Source organism: Giraffa tippelskirchi, chromosome 9 (assembly GCF_054371585.1).
Source record: "Giraffa tippelskirchi isolate mGirTip1 chromosome 9, T2T-mGirTip1v1.2.pri, whole genome shotgun sequence".
NCBI lineage: Eukaryota > Metazoa > Chordata > Mammalia > Artiodactyla > Giraffidae > Giraffa > Giraffa tippelskirchi.
Genome location: NC_137283.1, coordinates 106,773,755 through 106,797,770, shown reverse-complemented (window position 1 = coordinate 106,797,770; position 24,016 = coordinate 106,773,755). Strand labels below are relative to the sequence as shown.

At 41.8% G+C, this 24,016-nt stretch overlaps 1 protein-coding gene across 3 annotated transcripts in view; it reads right to left on the bottom strand.

Moving 5' to 3' along the window:
• SLC22A16 (solute carrier family 22 member 16) overlaps positions 1-16,858 on the bottom strand; it is a 30,224-nt gene extending 13,366 nt beyond the window's left edge. For 2 of the 3 annotated variants that reach the window (XM_081530608.1, XM_081530609.1), the window contains exons 1-4: positions 16,762-16,858; positions 11,665-12,144; positions 8,117-8,234; positions 2,633-3,164 (exon numbers count right to left, since the gene is read on the bottom strand). In XM_081530608.1, coding sequence (XP_081386734.1) covers positions 2,633-3,164; positions 8,117-8,234; positions 11,665-12,144; positions 16,762-16,814 — 1,183 coding nt within the window. In that variant the 5' untranslated portion in view covers positions 16,815-16,858. Of the gene's footprint in view, positions 1-2,269; positions 2,439-2,632; positions 3,165-8,116; positions 8,235-11,664; positions 12,145-16,761 lie in introns of all 3 variants that reach the window. The other variant, XM_081530607.1, reaches the window with a different exon arrangement.
• Between the last annotated feature and the right edge of the window lie 7,158 nt (positions 16,859-24,016).

Below are 24,016 nucleotides of genomic sequence, written 5' to 3'. Positions count from 1 at the left end.
GCTGAGCAAAGACAAAAATAACATTCCGAGCCCTGCTGGAGAGATGGGTCTCCCTTCTCTTCATTAACATGAAAAATAAACAACTCCAGAGAAAATGCCTCCCCTTCACAGACCCTGCTGTAAGATCTAGTGCCTCTGGACCAAAGCAGTAGGTTCATCTATTACTCTACTTTTTTTTAAAAAAGGACTTTTCAAGATCAAATAAAACAATGATTCTCAAAACAACCTCCTGGGAATAGGCCTGGATTATCGCCTCCACTTTCCAACTAACACTGAATCAGTCAGTTTAGTTCAGTCACTCAGTCGTGTCCGACTCTTTGTGACCCCATGGACTGCAGCACGCCAGGCTTCCCTGTCCATCACCAACTCCCGGAGCCTACTCAAACTCATGTCTGTTGAGTCGGTGATGCCATCCAACCATCTCATCCTCTGTCATCCCCTTCTCCTCCCGCCTTCAATCATTCCCAACACTAAATGACTTGAGCCAAATGAGTAAGTGACAGCTCAGGGACGGGTCTTTGGGAGCCAAGCCTTTCCTGCCATCTCCCTCCCTCATGTCTGATTCCCTCCACATCTGACTCAGGGCTCTCCTCTCTCCAGCACTGTGTGCAAGGCCACCAGCTGAATTCCTGGAACCTAACAAAGCTGCACAGCTACTGGGAAAGCTGAAGAGACCTTTTCAAGTATATTCCACCTTGATTCTTCTTGAGTTGTTGTAGAGATGCCACGTCTAAATTTTTGACTTGACTATATTTGGGTTAGAAATGGTGCAACCAACAAACCCTTCTGGGATTAGGACAATGTGCCATTATTTTCTTCACTTTTAACCACTCAGACCCCATTCTGATCCTATCTCCATATAACCCCAAAGGTATGTCCTGAGACTACTGTAGTATTCATCACCTGCAAGTAACACAAAACCTGAGCTGAAATCCCCACCAATCTCAGACCATCTCAGGAGCTGAAAACTTGTTCAAAATTTGCACAGCACAAAAGTACTGACTAGAAGCGCTTGACAAGCAGAGGGCTACTGGCAAGGGTCACGATATGAAAAAATCAAAGGCAGTAGAGACTATGTACGTGCTCAGTTGCTTCAGTCTTCTCTGACTCTTTGCAACCCCATAGACTGTAGCCCACCAGGCTCCTCTGTCCATGGGATTCTCCAGGCAAGAATACTAGAGTGGGTTGCCATACTCTCCTCCAGGGGATCTTCTCGACCCAAGGATCAAACCCCTGTCTCCTGCATTGCCAGCAGGTTTTTTACTGCTGAGCCATCAGGTAAGCCCAGTGGCTATAAAACAATGCTATTTGTCTTGGAAACATTTTTATATTTACAAGATTGCCTGTTTTCTTGAGAATTGATATATCTCCATCAAATTTAACAGACTATATCATAAAGATCTAAAACCCCAGCATTCCTAAACTTCCCGATGTCACACCCCACCCCACTTGATTCTGCTACCATTTGCTGCTGTGTTCTAGAAATATTGCCTCCTTTCTCAAACTGACACATAGAATGTGTTCACTTGTTCATTTGTTTATAAAATGTGTTTGAAGTCAAGGTGGGCTCTTTTTATAAACTTGTTGGTCTGTACCCCCTAAAAAAAGAGTAGTTCTTTTTTTCTTAAAATGACTTATAATTCCTTTGTGCTATAATCAACAAAAACAGGTGTCTCATCAGAGCACTTTAATGAGAAAGGATGATATTTATGTATAACAATTTTAAAGCAAACCTTTCTGGCAATAATATCAAATACAAGTAGCCTACTCAGAAATAACCAGCTGCAAAAATGCATTTCTGATAATCCTCTCATGTCTGGTGTGAATTTGGTTAGGAGTAACACCTCAGGCTATCACAGCTTCAGAGCTATTTTAACCTGCCACTGAATTAAAAGAAGCATGACATCATAAACTACAGTTGCATGTGTTTAGGTTATTTTACTGACTAAAATTCCTAAATTAGAAGGTAGAAAGATGCCAGAAGATCTCCAAGACATGTTAAATTTTAAAAGGAATGTAACTTGCAAAGAACAATATGTAGTGAATAATCTCATTTATGTTAAAATATAAAACATTTATCTGTACCATTGTATGGAGATTCATAAAAAGAAATCTGAAAGTACAGGCCAAAGGTTATAGAAGTTACCTCTGAACTACAGTTCTGAGATGGCAATGGGCTTAAAGGAAGGAAGCAAGCAAGAAGAAGAGGCAGGAAAGGAAGGAGGGACTCAAGTCTTCGATTTTGCATGTTTTAAAAGAAAATATATACCTGTGTAACACTAAAAGGGGCTTCCCTGGTGTCTCAGATGGTAAAGAATTTGTCTGCAATGCAGGAGACCCAGGTTCGATCCCTGGGTCAGGAAGATCTCCTGGAGAAGGAATGGCTACCCACTCCAGTATTCTTGCCTGGAGAATTCTGGACAGAGATACCTGGAGGGCTACAGTCCATGGGGTCACAAAGAGTCAGACATGACTGAGCTACTGACACACACACACACACAATACTAAAAAAGACCATAATAACATAGCTGGCAGTGTTGTTCCTGGTAGAAATAAAGACAATAGAAACACTCTCAAAACTTGGTAGAAATTTCACTTCGCAGCTACACTTAAATATAGTTTAACCACTTACCCATAAGGAAGAGATTTAAATATTCACTGCCTCCCAAATGAACAGAATTCAAGGAGAAGGTGTAGAATCCCAAACAACCCGTGAACCAAATAAGCCAAAGAATAAGTGTCCTTGTTCCGATACTCCAGTCATAAAACAGTGCTGACAGGGTGTGCTTCTCAACTTGAGAGGGCTCATTATCAGCAGAACCGTCGTGATCCAGTGATACAAGTTCTGACAGTTTATAGGATCTAGTCCTATTCCACTTGGCCATCATATCAATTACTTTTTGTGCTTCTTCATATTTTCCCCCTGAGATAAGCCAAAAAGGTGTCTCTGGGAGCATCCAACAGCACAGGATAAAGGGAACAGTCACGGAGGAGAGGACTATCTGATAGATCCACCAGGTCCTGACGAAGTAGCCTGTCAAAGCCACCACCATGGTTCCAAAAGCAAAAAAGGAATGCAAGTGGATGGATGCCCATGTCCGAGACTTCATGCCGATAAATTCTGTCACATAGACAAATACCACCACGAGATAGCCACTTGCAGACTGCAAAACAAAGCAGGGAGGGTGGGCCGGATTTAAGGTCACACACATAACTACTAAGGAGTCTGACCCCTCTGCAAATCACACCAGAAAGAAAATAAAGCTTTGTTTTCTGAAACCCATATCACATTCATACAATGGAATTTAATCCAATCCATCCTTCTTTAAATGCATCCTCTCATCTTCCCATACCCTGTCTACCCCAAATGGCAAAGCTTGAGTGGTTTTGCATGATATAAATGTTAGGCACTGCCTTTTGCTTCATCTAAATATTCCTTTACAGTGTGAATTTATGTCTCAGTTCCTTGCAAATATGTGTATTAATTTATCTATATAGAAAAGAGCCTTTTTTATTAAATCCTAAATTCTAAATAGCGACAAACCATTTATAGTAATTAGTGAGAAGAAAAAAGATTTGATTAAAATTTCATTTTGACATGCAACAGCAACAACAACAAAAAACAGACAAATTGGACTTCAGGGAAATTCAAAACATCTGTGCATCAAAAGACACTATCACTAGAGTGAAAAGGCAACTTATGGAACATGAGATATGCAAATCATATATGTGATAAGAGACTAATATCCAGAATACACAGAGAACATCTAAAACTCAACAATAAAACAAAACCTTACAGGATATTTGGTCCTGTCAGAAACATCCGTAAAACATTCAGTCCACACCAAGAGGTCCTGGAAATTTGGGCCTATCCAAAAGACCTATAAGCATATTTGGTCCAAGCCAAACGGTTTTGGATAAGACCAGATATCAACTACCTTTTGGCATGGACCAAATGTCTTACGGATGGTTTGGATAGGACCAAACATCTGCTAACCAAACAAACAATCAAATTCAAAAATGGGCTTGATTCGTCCAAAGAAAATACAGTAATGGCCAATACGCACACAAAAAGATGCTCTGCATCACTAATCATTAGGGAAATGCAAATCAAAATCATGATTTGAGATGCCACCTCATGGACATTAGGATGGCTAGTATAAAATAAAATAAAGTAAGTGTTGGTGAGGATGTGGAGAAATCAGAACCCTTATGCACTGATGGCGGAAACGTAAAATGGTACAGCCACTATGGAAAACAGTAAGGGGAGTTCTCAAAAAACTAAAAATATAATTGCCTTATGATCCAGCAATCCCATTTTGGGAATATACCCAAAAGAATTTCAAGTGAGATCTCAAAGAAATATTTTTACACTTATGTTCATAACAGCATTATTCACAGTAGCTAAAAACACGGAAGCAATCCAAGCTCCCATCAACAGCAATCCATCAACAGATGAATAGATAATACACAATGGAGTATTATTTAGCTTTAAGAAAAGAATATTCTGACAGATGCTCCAACATGAATTAACTTTGAGGACATTACACTAAGTGAAATAAGCTAATCACAAAAAGACAAATATTGTATGATTCCATTTATATCAGGCATAGTATCTAGAGTAGTCAAATTCATAGAGACAGAAAGCAGAATGGTGGTTGCTAAGGGTTGAGGGGAAAGGAGTATGGGGAGCTACTGTTTAATGAATATAGACTTTCAGATTTGCAAGACAAAAAGAATTCTGGAGATGGATGGTGGGGATGGTTGTACAACAGTATGAACGTACTTAATATCACTGAACTGTAGATACTTAAAAATAGTTATGATGGTAAATAATGTAATGTGCATTTTAGCACAATAAAAAGAATGGAGGAAAAACTTTATTTTAAAAGCAGGCCTATATTAAATTTAACAAAATTCAGAGTATAACAATATGTGACTACTCATGGAATAAACAAAGAATGAAACAAATGGATTTTTTTGTGGAGGAGGGTGGTGGTGAAAGGACTAGACATTCTACCAAATTATTTCACATTTGACTTTTATTAATATAAATTAAATTGTAAAATTAATTTTTGAAAAATTATTCTGGGGCACCAGTGACTTCCCCAAAGGCCTCTCTTAATCCTTTGATATTCAAGTCATACTCTTTTGAAGGCTTGTCTTGTCATTATCTTTATGGATATTCATTTCTTCAAAAGTTAATTGGTCTATCTCTGCCAGATCCCAATTGGTCAAGGGATCTGTGTAGCATTCAGGCAGTTTTCTCCCACTGCTTTCAAAGACTCTTTGTAGTTTAGCATCTTTTGTAAGATCTGCAATTTCATTTTGCATCAGAGTTGGAAAGAGGTTAGCCCAGTAGCAGTAAGCAGAGAGGTGCTTGACAGGGATGACTGTATGAATGGTCAGTTTCACATTTTGAGCTTTTATTTCCCCATGCAACCTTGTAATTGCAAGACTCAGATAATGAAGCCTGATAATGAGGCCTCCAATATTGAAGAATCCAGTGGTTTGGTAAATTTAAATCTTCAAATACTACAAATTTCCCCTTTAATTCCCCATTAAGGTAAGCTATAACATCAAGATGTGTTTTTCAAGGCCAGTTCTTTTGGAGTTCCCTCCCACTTCCTACCAGTTACTTCTGTCACGGGGTTCAAACAATCCATGCACAACTGCCTGAATAATTCCAAAAGACTCCTTGATCCCATTCGCACCTGTCACCTCCACTAATAATACTCAGTTCCTCACATCTACCCTGACCCCACCCCTGACACAGCAGTCAGAATGACCACTTCACCCCTGAATTCACTGAACCCCTTCAGAGGATTCTCATTACCTTTAGGAAACCAGGCAAACTTTTTGTTATCTTACAAGGTCTGCCTAGTCATCTCTCTCTCCTTCAGCCTCACCATGCATTTCACCTCCTCTCTATTCTCCAGGTATCTAGACCTTCAGTTCCTTCACAGCTCTGGGCCTTCTCACTTGCTACTCCCTCTGCCTATAAGGTTCTTCTCTCACCCATCCCTCAGACTAAAAAGACCCTGACTCTCTAGACTCCCCATCCCATCCCCCACTGTGTGGAGCCCCTCCCCCCATTGCTGGTCCTCGTTGTCAATACTGTATGGATTTTTTACAATGGTCCATCAGCATCTTGCCTTCCTGCTACACTATAGGGTTATTGAAACATCCTGGTCAGGTTTACTTAGCATGACAGTCTGTAGGTAGATCAATAAATGTGCTGAGTAAACGAATCTGCCTGCATCTTCCCTAATCAGAATTGCATCACAAATATATTTCCCATAAAAACCAAAGGAAAGAACCACAGAAAATTAAGACCACATTTTACAGAAGTATTCTACGGGTGGCTGTCTGATTTTCTTGGCTCTGGAAATCAACTCAAGGTATTCCGCAAGACCAAAAAAGATATTTTTACAATTATTCTCTTAATTATTTCAAAAGAGGACTCTACACTCTCTCAAGACCTATCTTTGCCTCTGTTGTACAATCATTCCCATCAGAAGGTCTATTATCAAACCTCACCCTGCAGCTACAGAGTCATTTCCTCTTATTCTGTCCTCAGTGGAGACAGAACTTCTGGTTGTTATCTATTGTGTTAAAAACTCTTTGCATTCCTAAAATTATTACACTTTTTAAAGATACAACATCTTTGATTTCCCTAAATTGTTTTTAATGCATCCTTCTATCCTTGACCATCTAAATGTGGCTTCTTAGGGACCCTTCCCAGCTGTTGATGAAGACTCCAAAAGAGAATATACCACCTTGCCCTTGGAGGGGGCACAGTGACCTCTTCTTCTGAGGCTGAAGTCCTTTGGCTTCTCCCCAGACCCTTAGGTCATCTGTTCTGGTGAGAGGGGATGCATGCCCTGCTCTGTGTTCAGCAAGATCACAAGCTCCTCCCTAAGAGAAAACTTCACTCTGTTTCTTGAACGGTGACCTCCAAAGAGAATCGCTGTTGCTGCTATTAGGTAGCGTGGAACCTGTCTGGAAGCCTCAATGAGTGTGGAAACTCCCTGGTCTACTTCCAGCAACAGTCAGCTTTGTAAGAAGTGCCTACTCTGTGTCAGGTACTGAACTGCAGACATTTCCCTGAATCTCAAGTGAGTCCTGGTAACAACCCAGTGAAGTAGGTATTCTTTTCTACAGTTTACAGATCAGAAGTTAAGGTTCGAAGAGGATAAGGCATTTGTCCAAGGTCACATAGCTGAGAAGCCAATATATGACGATGCTGGGATTCAGACACATGCCCTTTCCGCTATCCTCCCCTGTTCCCCAGAACAAAAAGGTCTGAAGCTTTGTTTTCACCCGTCCTGCACGTTATACAAATGACATTCTTAACAATATGCCTTAACTGTCTGTTTGGCTCATGCATACAGAGTCTATCTAGACTGACATAACTGCTCAGAAGTAAAATAATTGGTAGCTATTATTTGTAATGGGTATAAATAATGACTTTTTTTCTTTGTGTCTTCCTCTCTCCCTCTTGTTCTGTCTCTTCTCTATCTTTTGCCTTACAGTATTGGCTAGAATGGGCTTCCCTGGTGGCTCAGAGGTAAAGAATACGCCTGCCAATGCAGGAGACAAGGGTTTGATCCCTAGGTCAGGGAGATCCCCTGGAGGAGGAAACAGCAACCCACTCCAATATTCTTGCCTGGAGAATCCATGGGATTTTCATGGTCAGAGGAGCCTGGCGGGCTACAGTCCATGGAGTCGCAAAAGAATCGAACGTGACTGAGCAACTAAACAACAACAATTGGCCAGAATCCCCAGTAAAATGCCAACTGGAAGTGATGTCTCACAGATTCCTGCTGCTATTAATGGTGGAATGTGGATCACATATCAGGCACAGAGTCAAATGAAAAGTTTCAGCCTACTAAGCAACAATTTTTCGTTTAACAGCTTCCATTCTAAGCGTACGGCACTAATATTCTACAGAAAGACTTGGGCAGTGAACAAAGATTAGTCCTTGACCTCTGTCTCACTAGATTCTAAATGAGCACAACTAAGAGAGTTAAGGTTTAATATAAAAATACTGCAGTGGAGTTAAAGAGGCAAAAACAAACAAACAAACAGAAACCCCAACAACAACCCAACTCACGATAGCAAGAAGAAAGCGTGCGACTATGAAGCTGTAATAATCAAATGTGAATGCCACCGCTATGCCAAACAAAAATACACCGGTGCTTGTGGCCCACAAGACAAGTCGTCTTCCTGCCCTGAAAAATAAGAATCACACAGTGGAAGGAGCAAGGTGTGGCTGCAACAGTTTAAAACATCCACTCTAATTCAAGAAAGATAAATTCTACCTATATTTTTAGTAGCTTATGTATTTGACTTATTTATTTTGGGTAAATCATGAGTTAACACACAATTTTTTCAAAAGGCCAGTTTTTCAGTGGCCAAGTCTCCACCTCAGCTGCTAATATACACACACGATCACTCTGGGTGGTCCCCAAAGGACCTCCTAAACTGGGATTAGGAGGAAGGGGAGGGAAGATCTGTCCTTTCCCTGTCAGGACCTGCTCTGTCACCTGTTGGATCATCTTCCCTGTTGGGCTGGCTCTTCCCACCAAGGGGGAGGCAACTCTTAATAAGCTCCTTTAAAAACAGAAGTCTAGCGACATTCTGCTAGTAGAATAAGTTGCCTACTTGCCCTATATTTTCATAATTGGGAAGGGCATTCCCTCTTTAAAAAGCAAACAAACAATAATTACATGCCTGCAGATTTAAAAAGTGAGATGTAATTCACATGATATAAAATCCAATCTTTTAAAGCAGGGATCCCCAACCTCCAGGCCGCAGAACTGTGCCTCCTGTCAGATCAGATCGGCAGCAGCATTAGAATAGAAACAAAGTGCACAATAAACGTAATGCACTTGAATCATCCTGAAATCGTCCCCCACCTGCCCTGGTCCATGGAAAACCTGTCTTCCATGAAACCAGTCCCTGATGTCAAAAAGGTTGGGGCCCACAGTTTTAAAGTATACAGTTCAGTGGCTTTTTAGTGGATTCACAGAGTTGTGCAACTCATCACTATCTAGTTCCAAGACATTTTCATCCCTCCAAAAAGAAACTCTGCACCCAGGAATCATCATTTCTTATTCTCTGTTCCCTCTGTCCCCTGACAGCCACAATCTGCTTTCTGTCTTTATAGAGTTGCCTCTTCTGGACATTCTATATAAATGGAGTTGCACACTATAAGACCTGGCTTATTTTATTATGCTTTCAAGGTTCATCCATGTTACTGTACTTCATTCCTTTTTCTGACTAAATAACATTCCATTGGAGAAGGGAATGGCAACTCACTTCTGTATTCTTGCCTGGAGAATTCCATAGACAGAGAAGCCTGGTGGTCTACAGTCCACGGGGTCACAAAAGAGTCAGACACGACTGAGCGACTAACACACACAACATTCCATTGCATGGCTATACCATGTTTTGTTTATCCATTCTTCCCTAGATGGACATTTGGACATCATTCCCACTTTTTTGGCTGTAATGAATAATGCTGCCATGAACATTTGTGAACAAAATTTTAGGCAAGTTATGTTTTCAATTCTCTTGGATATGTATCTAGGGGTGGAATTGCTGGGTCATATGCTAACTTTATGTTTAATTTTTGAGGAGCTGCCAAACTGTTTCCAGGGTGGTTGCCCCAATTCTACCATCCCAGCAATTTCTCCACATCCACACTTGTTATTGACAACACTTGTTATTGTCTGTCTTTTTGATTACAGCCATTCTAGTGACCGTGGGTATCTCACTATAGTATTGATTTACATTTCCCTAATGATCATTGATGTTGAACATTTTTATATGTGCTTATTGGCCATTTGTATACATTCTTTGGCAAAATATCCATCCAAATCATTTGTCCATTTTTGAATTGGGTTATTTGTCTTTTTATTGTTGAGTTATAAGAGTTTTTTATGTATTCTAGATACTAGACTGTCATTAGATATATGATTTGCAAATATTTTCTCCCTATGAGATGTCCCTGACAGATCATTTTAAGACAAAAGAATACAGTCCTGAGATTCCAAGCAACAGGTTTGCCCATTGCAGCAGAGAGTATGTAAGCAAACTGGAAACTGTCACGTTCACAGCCTCAGCCTGCTCTGCTCCCACGGGCACTAGTAGGGATTGTTGGCCCTACATACAAATGTTTCCCAATCTCATTTGAGCCCTGAATCTCATTTTGAACTATTTTCATCTGTCCCTCTTCTACCCACAATGTTTTCATTCTCTGTAACAGATGAGCAGCTCTCTTGATGAGCAGAGAACAGAGAACATCAAAGAGAAAGCTCTGCAATTTCCTGCTCTGCCCAGCTGCCAACACGACCTGCATCTGCCTGCAGCCTTTTTTCTTCCCTCCTGTCCAGAGACACACACCCTTTTCTCTTCAAATACCATTTTGCAATCTTTGTATTGGATCATGTCTCTTCCCATCTCCTCTGAGGCCTTATTCTACCAATTACTTCTTTTCCCTCTATCTCTCCCACTCCTCTGACTCCTCCCTTTCAGTTGAAGTCTCTTCCAGCCAAAGACAAGAACCTTCTCTGGATCCCCATCATTCCTGTAGCCACCTTGCATCTTGCATTTCCTCCACTGAGGGACTTTCCAAAAGGGAGTATCTACCTCCTCAACTCCTGTTTTGCTCCTCTCCCCATTGACAACCCAACTTCCATCCTTCCCAGGAAGTTTATGAAGCAGAAGATTCTTAAACACTGAAATGGTAACTTCAGTCACCAAATAATAACTATTTTACTAATAGACTCCACTTCTGTTGCAATTTCATTATTCAAACCCCACCTCCTGGAGGGGATGTGGGAGGTGGGGGGGAAGACCTGGGTCCTCCTCCCTTTAGGCTTCCACAGTCTTTGTCTCCATGGCCTTTACCTCTAATATGGCCCCAGACACAGCAAAGCCCTGTAATTTTTCTTTCGATGTGTTTGTTGGTCCCATGTGACTAGCACACACTGAGGCCAGGAATTTCTGACCTAAGCCGTTGTCTTTAGGTTCCCAGTGCCTTGTAAAATTCATAACTATGGGGCCAAATAAATAAGTTTATCTCTGTGCTCTGGGGCAGGCACTAAAAGTGTGGTCCATGTCCATACACAGATGAACTTTGCCTTATTTTAAGAGTTATATGTTCATTTTAAAGTATATTTTTTTTAAATTTGGTCAGTACATCACACAATTTCATAGATATCACTGCATAGGGCCAGACTATCCTCCTAAAAAGCAAGTCTATTTAAAGAAAAAAAATTCAAAGTAATAACCAGTAGCCACTGAGTGGTTATATGTCCAGGGTACTTTTTCTGTGTTAATTTTGCAATAACCCTCTGAGAGGAGTATTGTTATTTTCATTGCCAGCTTACACACAAGTTTCTGAAATGCAGGTCAGGCAATGTGCAAGGGTCCACAGCTAATAAATGGCAGAACACAGGTGGACTGTCTTCAGAACCCATCCCCTTAATGTTATTTTGTGTCCCTAAATAACACATCAGCAAAGAAGTATGTATTTAGATAGGAAGTATGGAAATGACTAAAGTTTTGAACACAATTCCCTGTCCCCTAAGACAATGAGACAGGAAAACAAACCCTACACTGATGGATCAAACAATGCGAAAGACTTCATGTTACCTGTCAGAGAGATAGCCAAAGATCACTGCTCCCAGCAGGACTCCAAACATAAATGTGGGCTGGATCAGCCTTCCGAACCACTCTCGGTTACACACCAGATCCCACTGGGTCACCACAGTGCTGAGCCACTTGCTTCTGTCGTAGATGTAGCCATCCAAGCAAGGGAAGCTACTCTTCTGGCCGCTGTACTCATAGTCCAGACTCGACTGGTCATCCCTCCGGAACCTCTGACAGCTGGTAAGCTCCCAGATCTCCCCGTTCTGCAGCTGCACGAGGATGTGATCCTCTCGGCCTATGGAGAACTGGGTCCAGATGTCCTCCAACTGCCAAGTAGAGAGGTCTTGGAAAAGAACCTGACTCACATTGCCTGGGGGCCTGCAGGTATGCTGGGGGGCCACTGACAGGAACACAGAAGCCAAGTAGTGGATACCACAAGAGATATTCTGGAAGGCACATATAAAATAGAGGAATATTTGGTATCTGCAAAGAGAGAGGAAAAGAAACAAGTTATTATAGCTGACCTATGGGCTAAAAAAAAAAAAAAAAGGCATAGGCGAACATGAAGGGTCTCCATTATGCTTAGTTTGAATAAAGGGATAAACACAACCAAATCCTGTTGGGGACCTAAGAGGCATCCCATTGTGACAACCCTATGAATATGACTGAGAAGGTAACATACATCATATATGATGTACATTTTTATACTTTGACTCCTCCCCACTCCACAAATTCCAATGCTCAAACTTGACACAGTCCCCACAAAGAGCAGACAGATTTTGTTTGTGTGAAGTTTACCTGCCTGCCCCTGGGGGCGTTTGGGTTTGGTACCTAAGTCGTTTCATCACCTGGAGAGGCGCCACTGCTGCAAAACTCACATTCTCTGACCACAGCCTCCCATCCTCCCAGCTCCCCCTGTCCCTCCCATTGACCCCATCTCCTGCACTGTTCGGGGCTCCAGGCTTTGGCTCCCACCAGCTTCTCCAGTTTACTGCCACCTTCCTGGCCTTACTCCTTCCCCAGCCAGCCTGAACCCCACAGTTGTCACTAGAGCTTTCCATAGAGTTGCACAAGTTCTCTATTCACGTTCTCCATTCACACCCAGTCCCTCCAACAGAGCACCTCCCCTGGCAGGCCTCTGAAGCTAGGATCTGTCTTCTCTGCCCCACCCACAGGTGCTGAGAAGGTCTTAAGCACACTTTCAGTTCAAATTTCCCTTTTCCTGTCACAAGGATGTGCTATGCTTAGTCTCTCAGTCATGTCTGACTCTTTGCGACTCCATGGCCTGTAGCCCAAAAGGCTCCTCTGTCCATGGAATTTTCCAGGCAAGAATACTGGAGTGGGTTGCCATTCCCTTCTCCAGGGGATCTTCCCGACCCAGGGATTGAGCCCAAGTCTCCCGCATTGCAGGAGGATTCTTTAGCAGCTGAGCCACCAGGGAAGTCAAAAGGATAACTTCCTCAAAAAAAACAAAATCCTACTTCCTTAGGTGTCTAGCATTCTAACAAATCATTTTTTCCCTTATAAAGATTGCTGTCCACCAAGTGTCTACCCAGCCCAAGGTTCCTTCAGAACAACAGACTTGGACACAACATATCACTATGCCCACAGCCAAGAGAAACACTAATGGAAAAAGAATAAGACAGGAAAACCAGAGGTAAGTAAAAGCAAAAATGACCAGAACCTCCAGGAAACAGACCTATGCTGTCTGGGTGACAGGTGAAGAAAATTACATTCAGTCCTAGATTGATATCATTCTACATAATAAAACATGCTTGCGTATGTGCTAAGTCGCTTCAGTCGTGTCTGACTCTTTGTGACCCCAGGGACCGTAGCCTGCTGGGCTCCTCTGTCCATGGGGCTTCTCTAGGCAAGAATACTGGAGTGGGCTGCCATGCCCTCCTTCAGTATCTTCCCCACCTAGGGGCTGAACCTGCGTCTCTTATGTCTCCTACATTGGCAGGCAGGTTCTTTACCGCTAGCACTACCTGGATAGCCCATAATAAAGCATAACTAGTACTATACCACTGTGGTTAAGAGCATGGACTCCAGAACCAGACTACCAAAGTTTGAAGCTTGTCTCTGGTTACTTACCACCTGGGTCTTTTGGGCAAGATTCTTACCCTTTATGTGCCTCAGTTTTCTCATCTGAAAAATGAGTTGCTATGGGAATGTAGAGTTACTACATGTAAACCACTATGGCATACTGTAGGTACATGTAAGTGTTAGATACTATGATGTTCATAAGGTGAAGTCAAAACAGAGCCTAAAAGGGTCATATACTGACAGAAAGAAAAACACCACTTATACACATACATCAAAGTCAGCCACAAGACTCATCATTCCAACTCTGAAATTTTAAACTCGCTCTCTCTTTATTCCAAGATAACTCAAAGATCCAGGCTCTTAGATCCCCCAACACAGTGACTGAATCTCAGTTTTCTCAATTCCCTCTGACATAGGGCTTAAACTGTGAAGTTTTTGTAACTTCAATACAAACTTATATTTTGTCTTGAACAACACCTAATTCTTCTCAGGTGTCCTGCTTTCCTCTTTTAAAGGTGATTTGGACTGTGTTTCCTCACCTTAGAAATGACCAATGAGAAATGAGAGACAATTAGGGCCTTCTACTTAACACTGTCACTAGTTTCCTTAAGACTAGATAACAATACACAATAACCTCTCTCTCTGTTTATAGATAATGAAGAGACCAATGACAGCAAATGCCAGAGAAAATATGGGCTACTATGATATGGTCACACTATTTTCACCTTTTGCTGTAAGCATTGATATGTTACCCTTTTCCTTCCTATAAGCAGCTTTCACAATCTACCTTTCCTACCAGAATAGGGACTCAGGTAACAATAATAGTCATGATTTATCGATAACTTACAGAATGATAAGATTTTGCATACTCTACTGTAACTGGCTAAGAGCTGTCTCCCCAAATCCATTCTCCCTTTCTCCCACCACACCGAGCCACATCAGACCATGTGGGTGAGGACACAGAGCAGCTGCCCCAGATGCTGTGGATGGTGGAATTGCCTCACCCACTTGGGTCCCTGGACGAAACCATGGAGCACAACCTGCCCTGGACAGTTATCAGAGACAAAATACAACTGAGGGGTCTCTTTGTTACAGCTCCTAAGTATGGTGATTAATCCCTAAAATACATGGGGAAAGAATGGTATTAGTAACTACTACCTCATAAGGTTATCATGAGGATGAAATGAGAGCTGCATGTGGAGTCCTTATAACAAATGTGTAGTACTATTATTACCCCCATTTCACAGATGAGGAAGTGGTAAGTCAAATGCTCAAGACCATATAGTTAATACTTGGTAAGCCAGGATTGGAACTCGGACATCCATTCCCAGAGCTGATTTTGCAATCCCGATGCCATTCTTCTTCAAGGAAGATAAAATGAGATAATAAATGAAGGACCTGGCTGAGTCCCAGGGTTGCACTCAGGAAAGCATCCTAGTTGACAACTTGGGCTGTGGAGGCCAATGAATATCCAATGACATCGAATTCTTCTCTGCTACTAAGAGATTTGTGATTTAGGTGCAAGACATGGTTTCCTCATGTGTAAAATGAGAGTGATTACCACTAGTCTCAAAGGGCTGCAGTGAAGGTTAAAGAAGTTAACATGTACAAAGAATTTAGGACAGAGCCGGGCACAACTGAGCATTCAATAATGCAGGTATTAGGAGGAAGTAGGGGAGAGTTGGGGCCTCCTGCCCCTTCCGGGCCTGCTTCACCACTCCTTTCTTGTGGACACTGGGAATCATAACCAACATCTGTGCAACTTTTCACCCTGGAGAACAGCACATCATCATCTCTTCATCACAAGCCTGCTGCTGCTGCTAAGTCACTTCAGTCGTGTCCAACTCTGTGTGACCCCATAGACGGCAGCCCACCAGGCTCCTCCGTCCCTGGGATTCTCCAGGCAAGAATACTGGAGTGGGTTGCCATTTCCTTCTCCAATGCACGAAAGTGAAAAGTGAAAGTGAAGTCACTCAGTCGTGTCCGACTCTTCAAGACCCCATGGACTGCAGCCTACCAGGCTCCTCCGCCCATGGAATTTTCCAGGCAAGAGTACTGGAGTGGGGTGCCATTGCCTTCTCCATCACAAGCCTGGAAGGGAGCTAATGGCGGGAATGATTAGAATTCTCATTTTGCGCGTATGAAACTGAGACACAGTATTCCCAGGGTCACCTTAGCAGTGAGTGGCAGGCCAGGATTCAGACTGAGCCCCAAACCTCTGGATCCACACTTTCTATGGCTCCTCCCCCAGCTATCCCTTCTCCCAGAACGTTCTGGGTCAAAGTAGTATTTCTCCACGAATGAATGAATAAATAAATGAATGAATAAAATTAATTTGACAAAGGAAAAGAGGGTGACAATCATACAAAGATTAAACCTAGGTCCCACTCTACAGTAGCTGTGGGTCCTTGACCCAGCCTCAGTTTCCCAATCATTAAAATAAGGATTCACCCCCATCCCTTTGTAAGATTCCGCACTGTGTAGTTGGCACATATTAGGTTTCCATAGACCGAAAACACACACACACACACAGAAAAAGAACGAACAAACTTTAAACGGTTGTTCCTAGACCAATTCAATACCTGCCAGGCACTGAAGGAGACTCTACCACGGGTTGGGGCGGGACAGCAGTCGTCTGGGGAAGTGAAAGAGGAGCCCATTTGGCAGATTAGAGAAACGAGCTGCCAAGAACAGGCATTCGTCCTGTGACCTGGCCTCTGCCGCCGGAGCTTTGGACTCCGGCACCGGCAGAGGGCGCGCCGAGGGACCCCCGTACCCACCACTCCCGAAGCGAGCCCCCAGCGCCCCCTGCTCGCTCTGGGGGCCTCCGGCCGCCAGAGTTCGAGAGGATTAGTCCAAGGCCAGGAGTCAGCACCCAGGCCTCCGGACTTTTCCCGGAAAGGAGGGGTGGGGAGATGTGTTCAGATCGCGAGCTCTGCGCGCTCAAGAACCCCACCGCAACGGAAAGAAACAGACCCCGCCGGCGCCTCCACCCACGTGGCTCCGGCTCCCCCAGCACAGTCCTCCCTCCCCACCCCTACCCCAACTCCCTACCTGCCGAAGTGCCCCACGCTGTCAAAAATCAGCTCCAAGTTGCTGGACCCCATGGTGCCGCCGTGCACCACGCTCCGAAGAGGGACGCGCGAAGCTCGCCTAGTGCCAGGGACTGCGGGCACAGCGGTGCCCTGCCCCGCCCCGCCCGGCCCCCGCCGGCCCGCCCGCCCCGGCTTTGGCGTCTCCCGCGTGTCAAAGGGCTCGAGCCGCGCGCGGGGCCAGGCTGTGTTCCCCTCTCTTCCCCTCTAGAGAGTCCCCGCCGCCGCAGCCTCTTGCACGGCGCGCCGTGGTCCCGGAGCCCGCGGTGGCACGGTGTGCCCATCCCAAGCCCCGCCACTTCCCGCGCCCTCCCTGCCGCCCCATCAGACCCTTAACACCGCTTCCGTTTCGGTCGCCGCTCTAGAGGGGCGCGCCGGTGCCTGGGAAGGGTGGTCCACCCGGCAGCCCAAGGTGGGGAATGCATACTCCACTCTTGGGCACAAACATGGTTTTCTCCGAGAAGTCCACCCGTTTAGGAGCCGCAAGAGCAGAGAACAAAGAATGGATTCTGATGACCCTGAGAAGTGGCAGGAAGTTGCAGAGCTGTGTGGAACGAACTTGCAGAGCTGTGTGGAACATCTAATATTAACCGAAGGGCAAAGGGAACCCCCTGGGTAGAAACAAGCAGAACAGTGAAAACAGCAAACTTACACTAGAAGAGGATTTGAAAGAGAGAGGAAAGCCCATCACCCAAAGTTCTTCCCTCACCTACTTGCCACAGAGCCAGAAATAACACCATTAAAGATTTATTTTTGCTATGAATAATTCTATTTTCTTTTGAGATGCAAATACTACTGGAATGATTAATCCATTAAATAATAAACAATTTGGAATGGATTTTTTATAATTAGGTAGATTCTTGCTATCTAGAAAGTCTTAAAGTTGAAAAGATTGCTGGGGAGGTTCAAATGGTGGGGAGGGGGGAAGAGAGTGAGAGTGAGCAGAAGTTTGGGCAAAAGCTGACCCTAGGAGGGAAAGATGGGAACCATAGTGCCCAGTCAAGACCCTATATTGTTTCAAAGCACCAAAAGGAGATTTATCTGGAAAAGATATAGGGGGTTGTGGGGGGAGAGCTATGGGGAAAGTTGAACTTTTTCTGCTGTTCTGATTACAGCAAATAGAAATAGCACAACATAGATAAAAAGGACAAATTCCTAGAAAGACACAAACTACAGACACCCACTCAAGAAAAAAAAAGAAAAGATAAGCAAAACAGCTCTGTATTTATTAAAGAAATTGTATGTGTAGTTGAAAACCTCCCTTCAGAGACTTCTCTGGTAGTCCAGTGGTTGAGAACTTGCCTTCCAATGCAGGAGACATAGGTTCAGTCCCCTAGTAGGGGAACCAAAATCCCACATGCCGTGGGGCTAAGCCACAGCTAAGACTCAGCTACTGAGCCCTCTCACTCTGGAGACCTTGCACTGCAACTAGGGAGAGCCCATGCGCTGCAGCCAAGACCTGGCACAGGCAAAAATGACTAAATAAATAAATAATTTAAAACTCCCCACAAAGAAAACCCCAGGCCCAAACATTTAAGAAAGAAACAATACTTATTCTGCACACACATACTCTTCAAGAAAACTGAAGAGTAGGGAATACCTCCCAACTCATTCTATAAGCCAGTATTACCCTGATACCAGAATCAGGGCAAAGACATAAGAAAACTACAGACCAATATACCTTATGAGCATAGATATAAAATATTCTTAATAAAATTTTAGCAAATTGAATGCATCTTTATATAAAAAGGACAATACATCATGACCAAGTAAGGTTTATCCCAAGAAAGCAAGAGTCATTTAACATCTGAAAAATCAATCAATAAAATTCACCATACTAACAAACTAAAAAGGAAAAACCATATAATCATCTCAATAGATACCAAAAAACATTTGGCAAAAACCCCAACACCCTTTCATAATAAAAACACTCAACAAACTAGGAATAGAAGGTATTATGATCTGTTTCTGCCCATAGAACACTTCTCTTTTTTAATAAATTTATTTATTTTAATTGGAGGCTAATTACTTTACAATATTGTGGTGGTTTTTGCCATACATTGACATGAATCAGCCATGGGTGTACATGTGTTCCCCTGTCCTGAACTCTCCTCTCACCTCCCCCCCATCCCATCCCTCTGGGTTGTCCCAGTGCACTGGCTTTGAGTGCCCTATTTCATGCATCAAACTTGGACTGGTCATCTATTTTACATATGGTGATATACGTGTTTCAGTGCTATTCTCTCAAATCATCCCATGCTTGCCTTCTCCCACAGAGTCCTAAAGTCTTTTTTTAAAACTTTGTCTCTTTTGCTGTCTTGCATATAGGGTCATCATTACCATCTTTCTAAATTCCATATATATGCGTTAATATACTGTATTGGTGTTTTTCTTTCTGACTTACTTCACTCTGTATAATAGGCTCCAGTTTCATCCACCTCTTTAGAACTGACTCAAATGCATTCTTTTTAATAGCTGAGTAATATTCCATTGTATATATGTACCACAACTTTCTTATCCATTCATCTGCCAAGGGACATCTAGGTTGCTTCCATGTCCTAGCTATTGTAAACAGTGCTGCAATGAACATTGGGGTACACGTGTCTCTTTCAGTTCTGGTTTCCTCAGTGTTTATGCCCAGCAGTGGGATTCTTGGGTCATATGGCAGTTATATTTCCAGTTTTTAAGGAATCTCCACACTGTTCTCCATAGTGGCTGTACTAGTTTGCATTCCCACCAACAGTGTAAGAGGCTTCCCTTTTCTCCACACCCTCTCCAGCATTTATTGTTTGTAGACTTTTTGATGGCAGCCATTCTGACCAGCGTGAGATGATACCTCATTGTGGTTTTGACTTGCATTTCTCTGGTAATGAGTGATGTTGAGCATCTTTTCATGTGTTTGTTAGCCATCTGTATGTCTTTTTTGCAGAAATGTCTGTTTAGTTCTTTGGCTCATTTTTTGATTGGGTCATTTATTTTTCTGGTATTGAGCTGCATGAGCTGCTTGTATATTTTTGAGATTAATTCTTTGTCAGTTGTTTGATTTGCTATCATTTTTCTCTCATTCTGAAGGCTGTCTTTTCACCTTGCTTATAGTTTCCTTCATTGTGTAAAAGCTTTTAAGTTCAATTAGGTCTCATTTGTTTATTTTTGCTTTTATTTCCATTACTCTGGGAGGTGGGTCATAGAGGATCTTGCTGTGATTTATGTCAGAGAGTGTTCTGCCTATGTTTTCCTCTAGAAGTTTTACAGTTTCTGGTCTTACATTTAGATCTATAATCCATTTTGAGTTTACTTTTGTGTATGGTGTTAGAAAGTGTTCTAGTTTCATTCCTTTACAGGTAGTTGACCAGTTTTCCCAGCACCACTTGCTAAAGAGATTGTCTTTTCTCCCTAGTATATTTTTGCCTCCTTTGTCAAAGATAAGGTGTCCATAGGTGCTTGGATTCATCTCTGGGCTTTCTATTTTGCTTCATTGATCTATATTTCTATCTTTGTGCCAGTACCATACTGTCTTGATGACTGTAGCTTTGTAGTATTGTCTGAAGTCAGGCAGGTTGATTCCTCCCATTCCATTCTTCTTTCTCAAGATTGCTTTGGCTATTCGAGGTTTTTTTGTGTTTCCACACAAATTATGGAAATTATTTGTTCTAGTTCTGTGAAAAATACTGTTGGTAGCTTGATAAGGATTGCACTGAATCTATAGACTGCTTTGGGTAGTATACTCATTTTCACTATATTGATTCTTCCAATCCATGAACATGGTATTTTCGCCATCTATTTGTGTCATCTTTGATTTCTTTCATCAGTGTTCTATAGTTTTCTATATATCATAGAACACTTCTGACATGAAATGTGTGGGCGTTTTCTTCATACCAACATCTAATTCTCCAACTCTGCAAATACCAACTCGGTTACCTAAATGTGGGCTTCTCTGGTGGCTCAGTGATAAAGAATCCACCTGCCAATGCAGAAAATTCAGGTTAGATCCCTGGGTCAGGAAGATCCCCTGAAGAAGGAAATGGCAACCCACTCCAGTATTCTTGCCTGTAAAATCCCATGTAGCCTGGTGGGCTACAGTCCATGGGGTTGCAAAAGAGTCAAACACAACTTAGTGATTAAACAACAACTAGTTCATTTCTTTTTCATCGCTATTTAGTACTCCATTGTTCCAACAGATCACAATTTACTTAACAATTTTCTAATTGATGGACTTGCAGATTGTATTCTTATTTTTACTACAGCAATGCTGCTGTAAAGAGTCCCTATGTGCACATACTGGAGTTTTTCCAAAGTATATTCTTAGGAATGGAGTTGTGTAGTGAAGCACATGCATCAACTAGTAACTATGGCCAAACTGCTCTCCAAAGTGGTCTCACCAACTTGACTTCCAATCGGAAGGGTATAAAAGTTCTAATTTCTCTGTACCTTTACCAATACTTGGCTCATCAGACTCTTAAATATTAGTCATTTTCAGAGATGTGAAATGGTATTGCACTGCAGTTTCAACCTGCATTTCCTCCATTAGTACTGAGGTTGTACATCTTTTCATATGTTCATTGATCATTTGGATTTTCTTTCCTAAGAATTGCCTATTCATATTTTTGCATATTTTTCTACCAGGCTCATTTTATTTATTTTGATTTGTAAGAGTTCTTTGTATAGTCCAGATACTTTTGTCAGTTAAGCACTGGAAATAATTGTATTTTCAATCTCTTTATGGTTTTTTGATTATCAGAAGTGGCATTTTTTATTTTAATGAAGTTGAATTCATAAATATTTTCCTTTATAGCTTGTGATTTTGCACCTTGTTTTAAATTTTTGGCTTTACCATGAAATCAAAAAATATTCTGTTATATTTTCTTCTGAAAGTTTTAGCCTTTGGCTTTTCAAGCCACTAGAACAGATTATTTGATTTGAAGTAAAGATTCAGTTTTCCCATGTGCAGAGGAGCCTGGTGGGCTATGGTCCATAGGGTCGCAAAGAGTTGGACATGACTAGAACCACCTAGCACACATACAAAGTTTCAATTTTGGCTTCTCTATACTGGTAAAATATTGTCCCAGTACCATTTATTGAATATATTCCATCCTTTTCACTATGTTTCCACCTCTGTCATCTAAAGTTTCTATTCACCTGTGGGTTTATTCTGTAATCTCTAAGTCTATTCCATTGGTCTGTTTATTTTCCCTGTGCCTATGTCTTTATTATTACAGTTTTATGCAATCTACTCCAATCTTTTACTACTACTTCTCCAAAGCAACTTATTAAAGTCACCATGACATGTGTTGCCACATTCAATGGTCAATTTTCAATCCTTATTTTACCCAATCTCCACTGCTAAAAAATAATTATTAAAACCATGGGTCATGTATAAATATACAATGAACACTTATCAATGATTTTATTTTACTCATTATTTAATAAGGAAATTAATAAGATATTACAATCAGTTCAAAGAAGAATTCAATAAAGTCCATGTTTTAAAGCAATAAAGAATGCTATAACAAATTTATAAATAGATGCAGAAATGGTCTATCCACACAGTAACTGCATTTCACCATTACCACCAACACAATCAATGCATTCCACAGGAAACAATTCACTTCTATGGACAAGAATTATTGCATTATTATTAGTTTTTGACAACTTACAAAGTTATAAAATAGCTCAAAGACTATGAAACATGAAGATAACCCTAAGAAAGGATATTAAACAGATATTCTTTTTTTTTTGAGAGGGCATTTCAAAATCTTTCAGAATGTTTACTAGCATCACAGTATCATATTGTCCTCCTTGAAACATCTTCCTTTCCTTCTATGCCATCCTAACCTCTTGATTTTCCTCTTCGAATTTTCTCTAAGTGTTGGAGAACCCCAGGACTCTGAGCTCTCTTGTCTCTTTTTACACTCTGCCTAGTAGCATCACGTTGCCCGAGAGCTGGTAAGCTATAGTCCACAGGCCAAATCTTGCCTGCCACCTGCTTCTACAAATGAAGTTTTATTGGAACATAGTCATGTTCATTCATTCAGATTGTCTATAACTGCTTTCAAACTACAATGGCCGACCTAAGTAGTTGTGAGAGACTGGCCCACAAAGCCTAAAATATTTATTATCTGGCCCTTTACAGAAAAAAGTTTGCAAACCCATGATCTAGTCTTCTGGCTTTCAAAACAATACTAATGACTCCCAAATGTTTATGTCCAAGCTGACCTCACCCCAGCACCCCACTTTCTGGCCAAATCAATGAATTCTTCAGGATACAGCTCAGCTGCTGCTTGATGTCAGATTCTTGATGACAATAAAATGAAGTTCCAAGTCCTTTCTTTAGTATCCAGCCATTGGTGACCATTTTCATATCTATATATCATAATTTTATAAACATTTTAAAATAAACTTTAAATTGACTAACATTTAAAACTAATTTTTATATGCTTGTTTTAAATATGTTACGTGTATTGAGCAAAAGTTAGTGCTGGAAACAGAAACCTGTCTAGGTATTTCAAGAAGAGAGGGATACAATAAAGGGGACTGTATACTTTCAATATTGTTGGAAGGGCTGGAGGAGAAGTCAGGGCCACAAGCTGAATATTCATTTCAAGGTCACACCACCATAGTCACAGCCCAGAGATCAGGAAGTTGCTGCAGCTGTAAGCACAGCTGCTGCCACCACTGCAGCATAACTGCCTTGTGCCCACTTACAAGAGGAGGACTAAAGGGGGAATGCTGCACAATTTCAGAAGATACTAGAGCCTATGTCACTGGCTATCTCACCTGATATCCACTGAGAGAAGACAAGTAAGAGATGACAGGGGCGTAGTCTAAGGAACAAAAATAACTCTGGTTTTTGCTCACCCTGATTACCTTCACTGCTCTTAGGATACTCTTCTTAGCCTGACCACCATTTCCCTCTTCCTTCCTCCCACCTCTATCCCAGCTTGCTTCTTTCAATTCTCTTTCATTTCCTCAAGCAGCTGCTATTGGTCATTTTTGGTAGAAGACTGGGAAAAGTTTTAAGGGAGCAGCTATTTGTAAGACTGCTCCTTCATTTAGTAAATATGTGTTTTATTTGTCTTTGCTCTGTGTGAGGAGGCAACATGAGTAAAAGGTATGATCCCTTACATAAAAATTTGATAGATAGATATAGAAATAGATATATATGCTATATGCCAGACACTATGCTAAGAACTTAATGTTGGTTATCTCATTTACTTCTC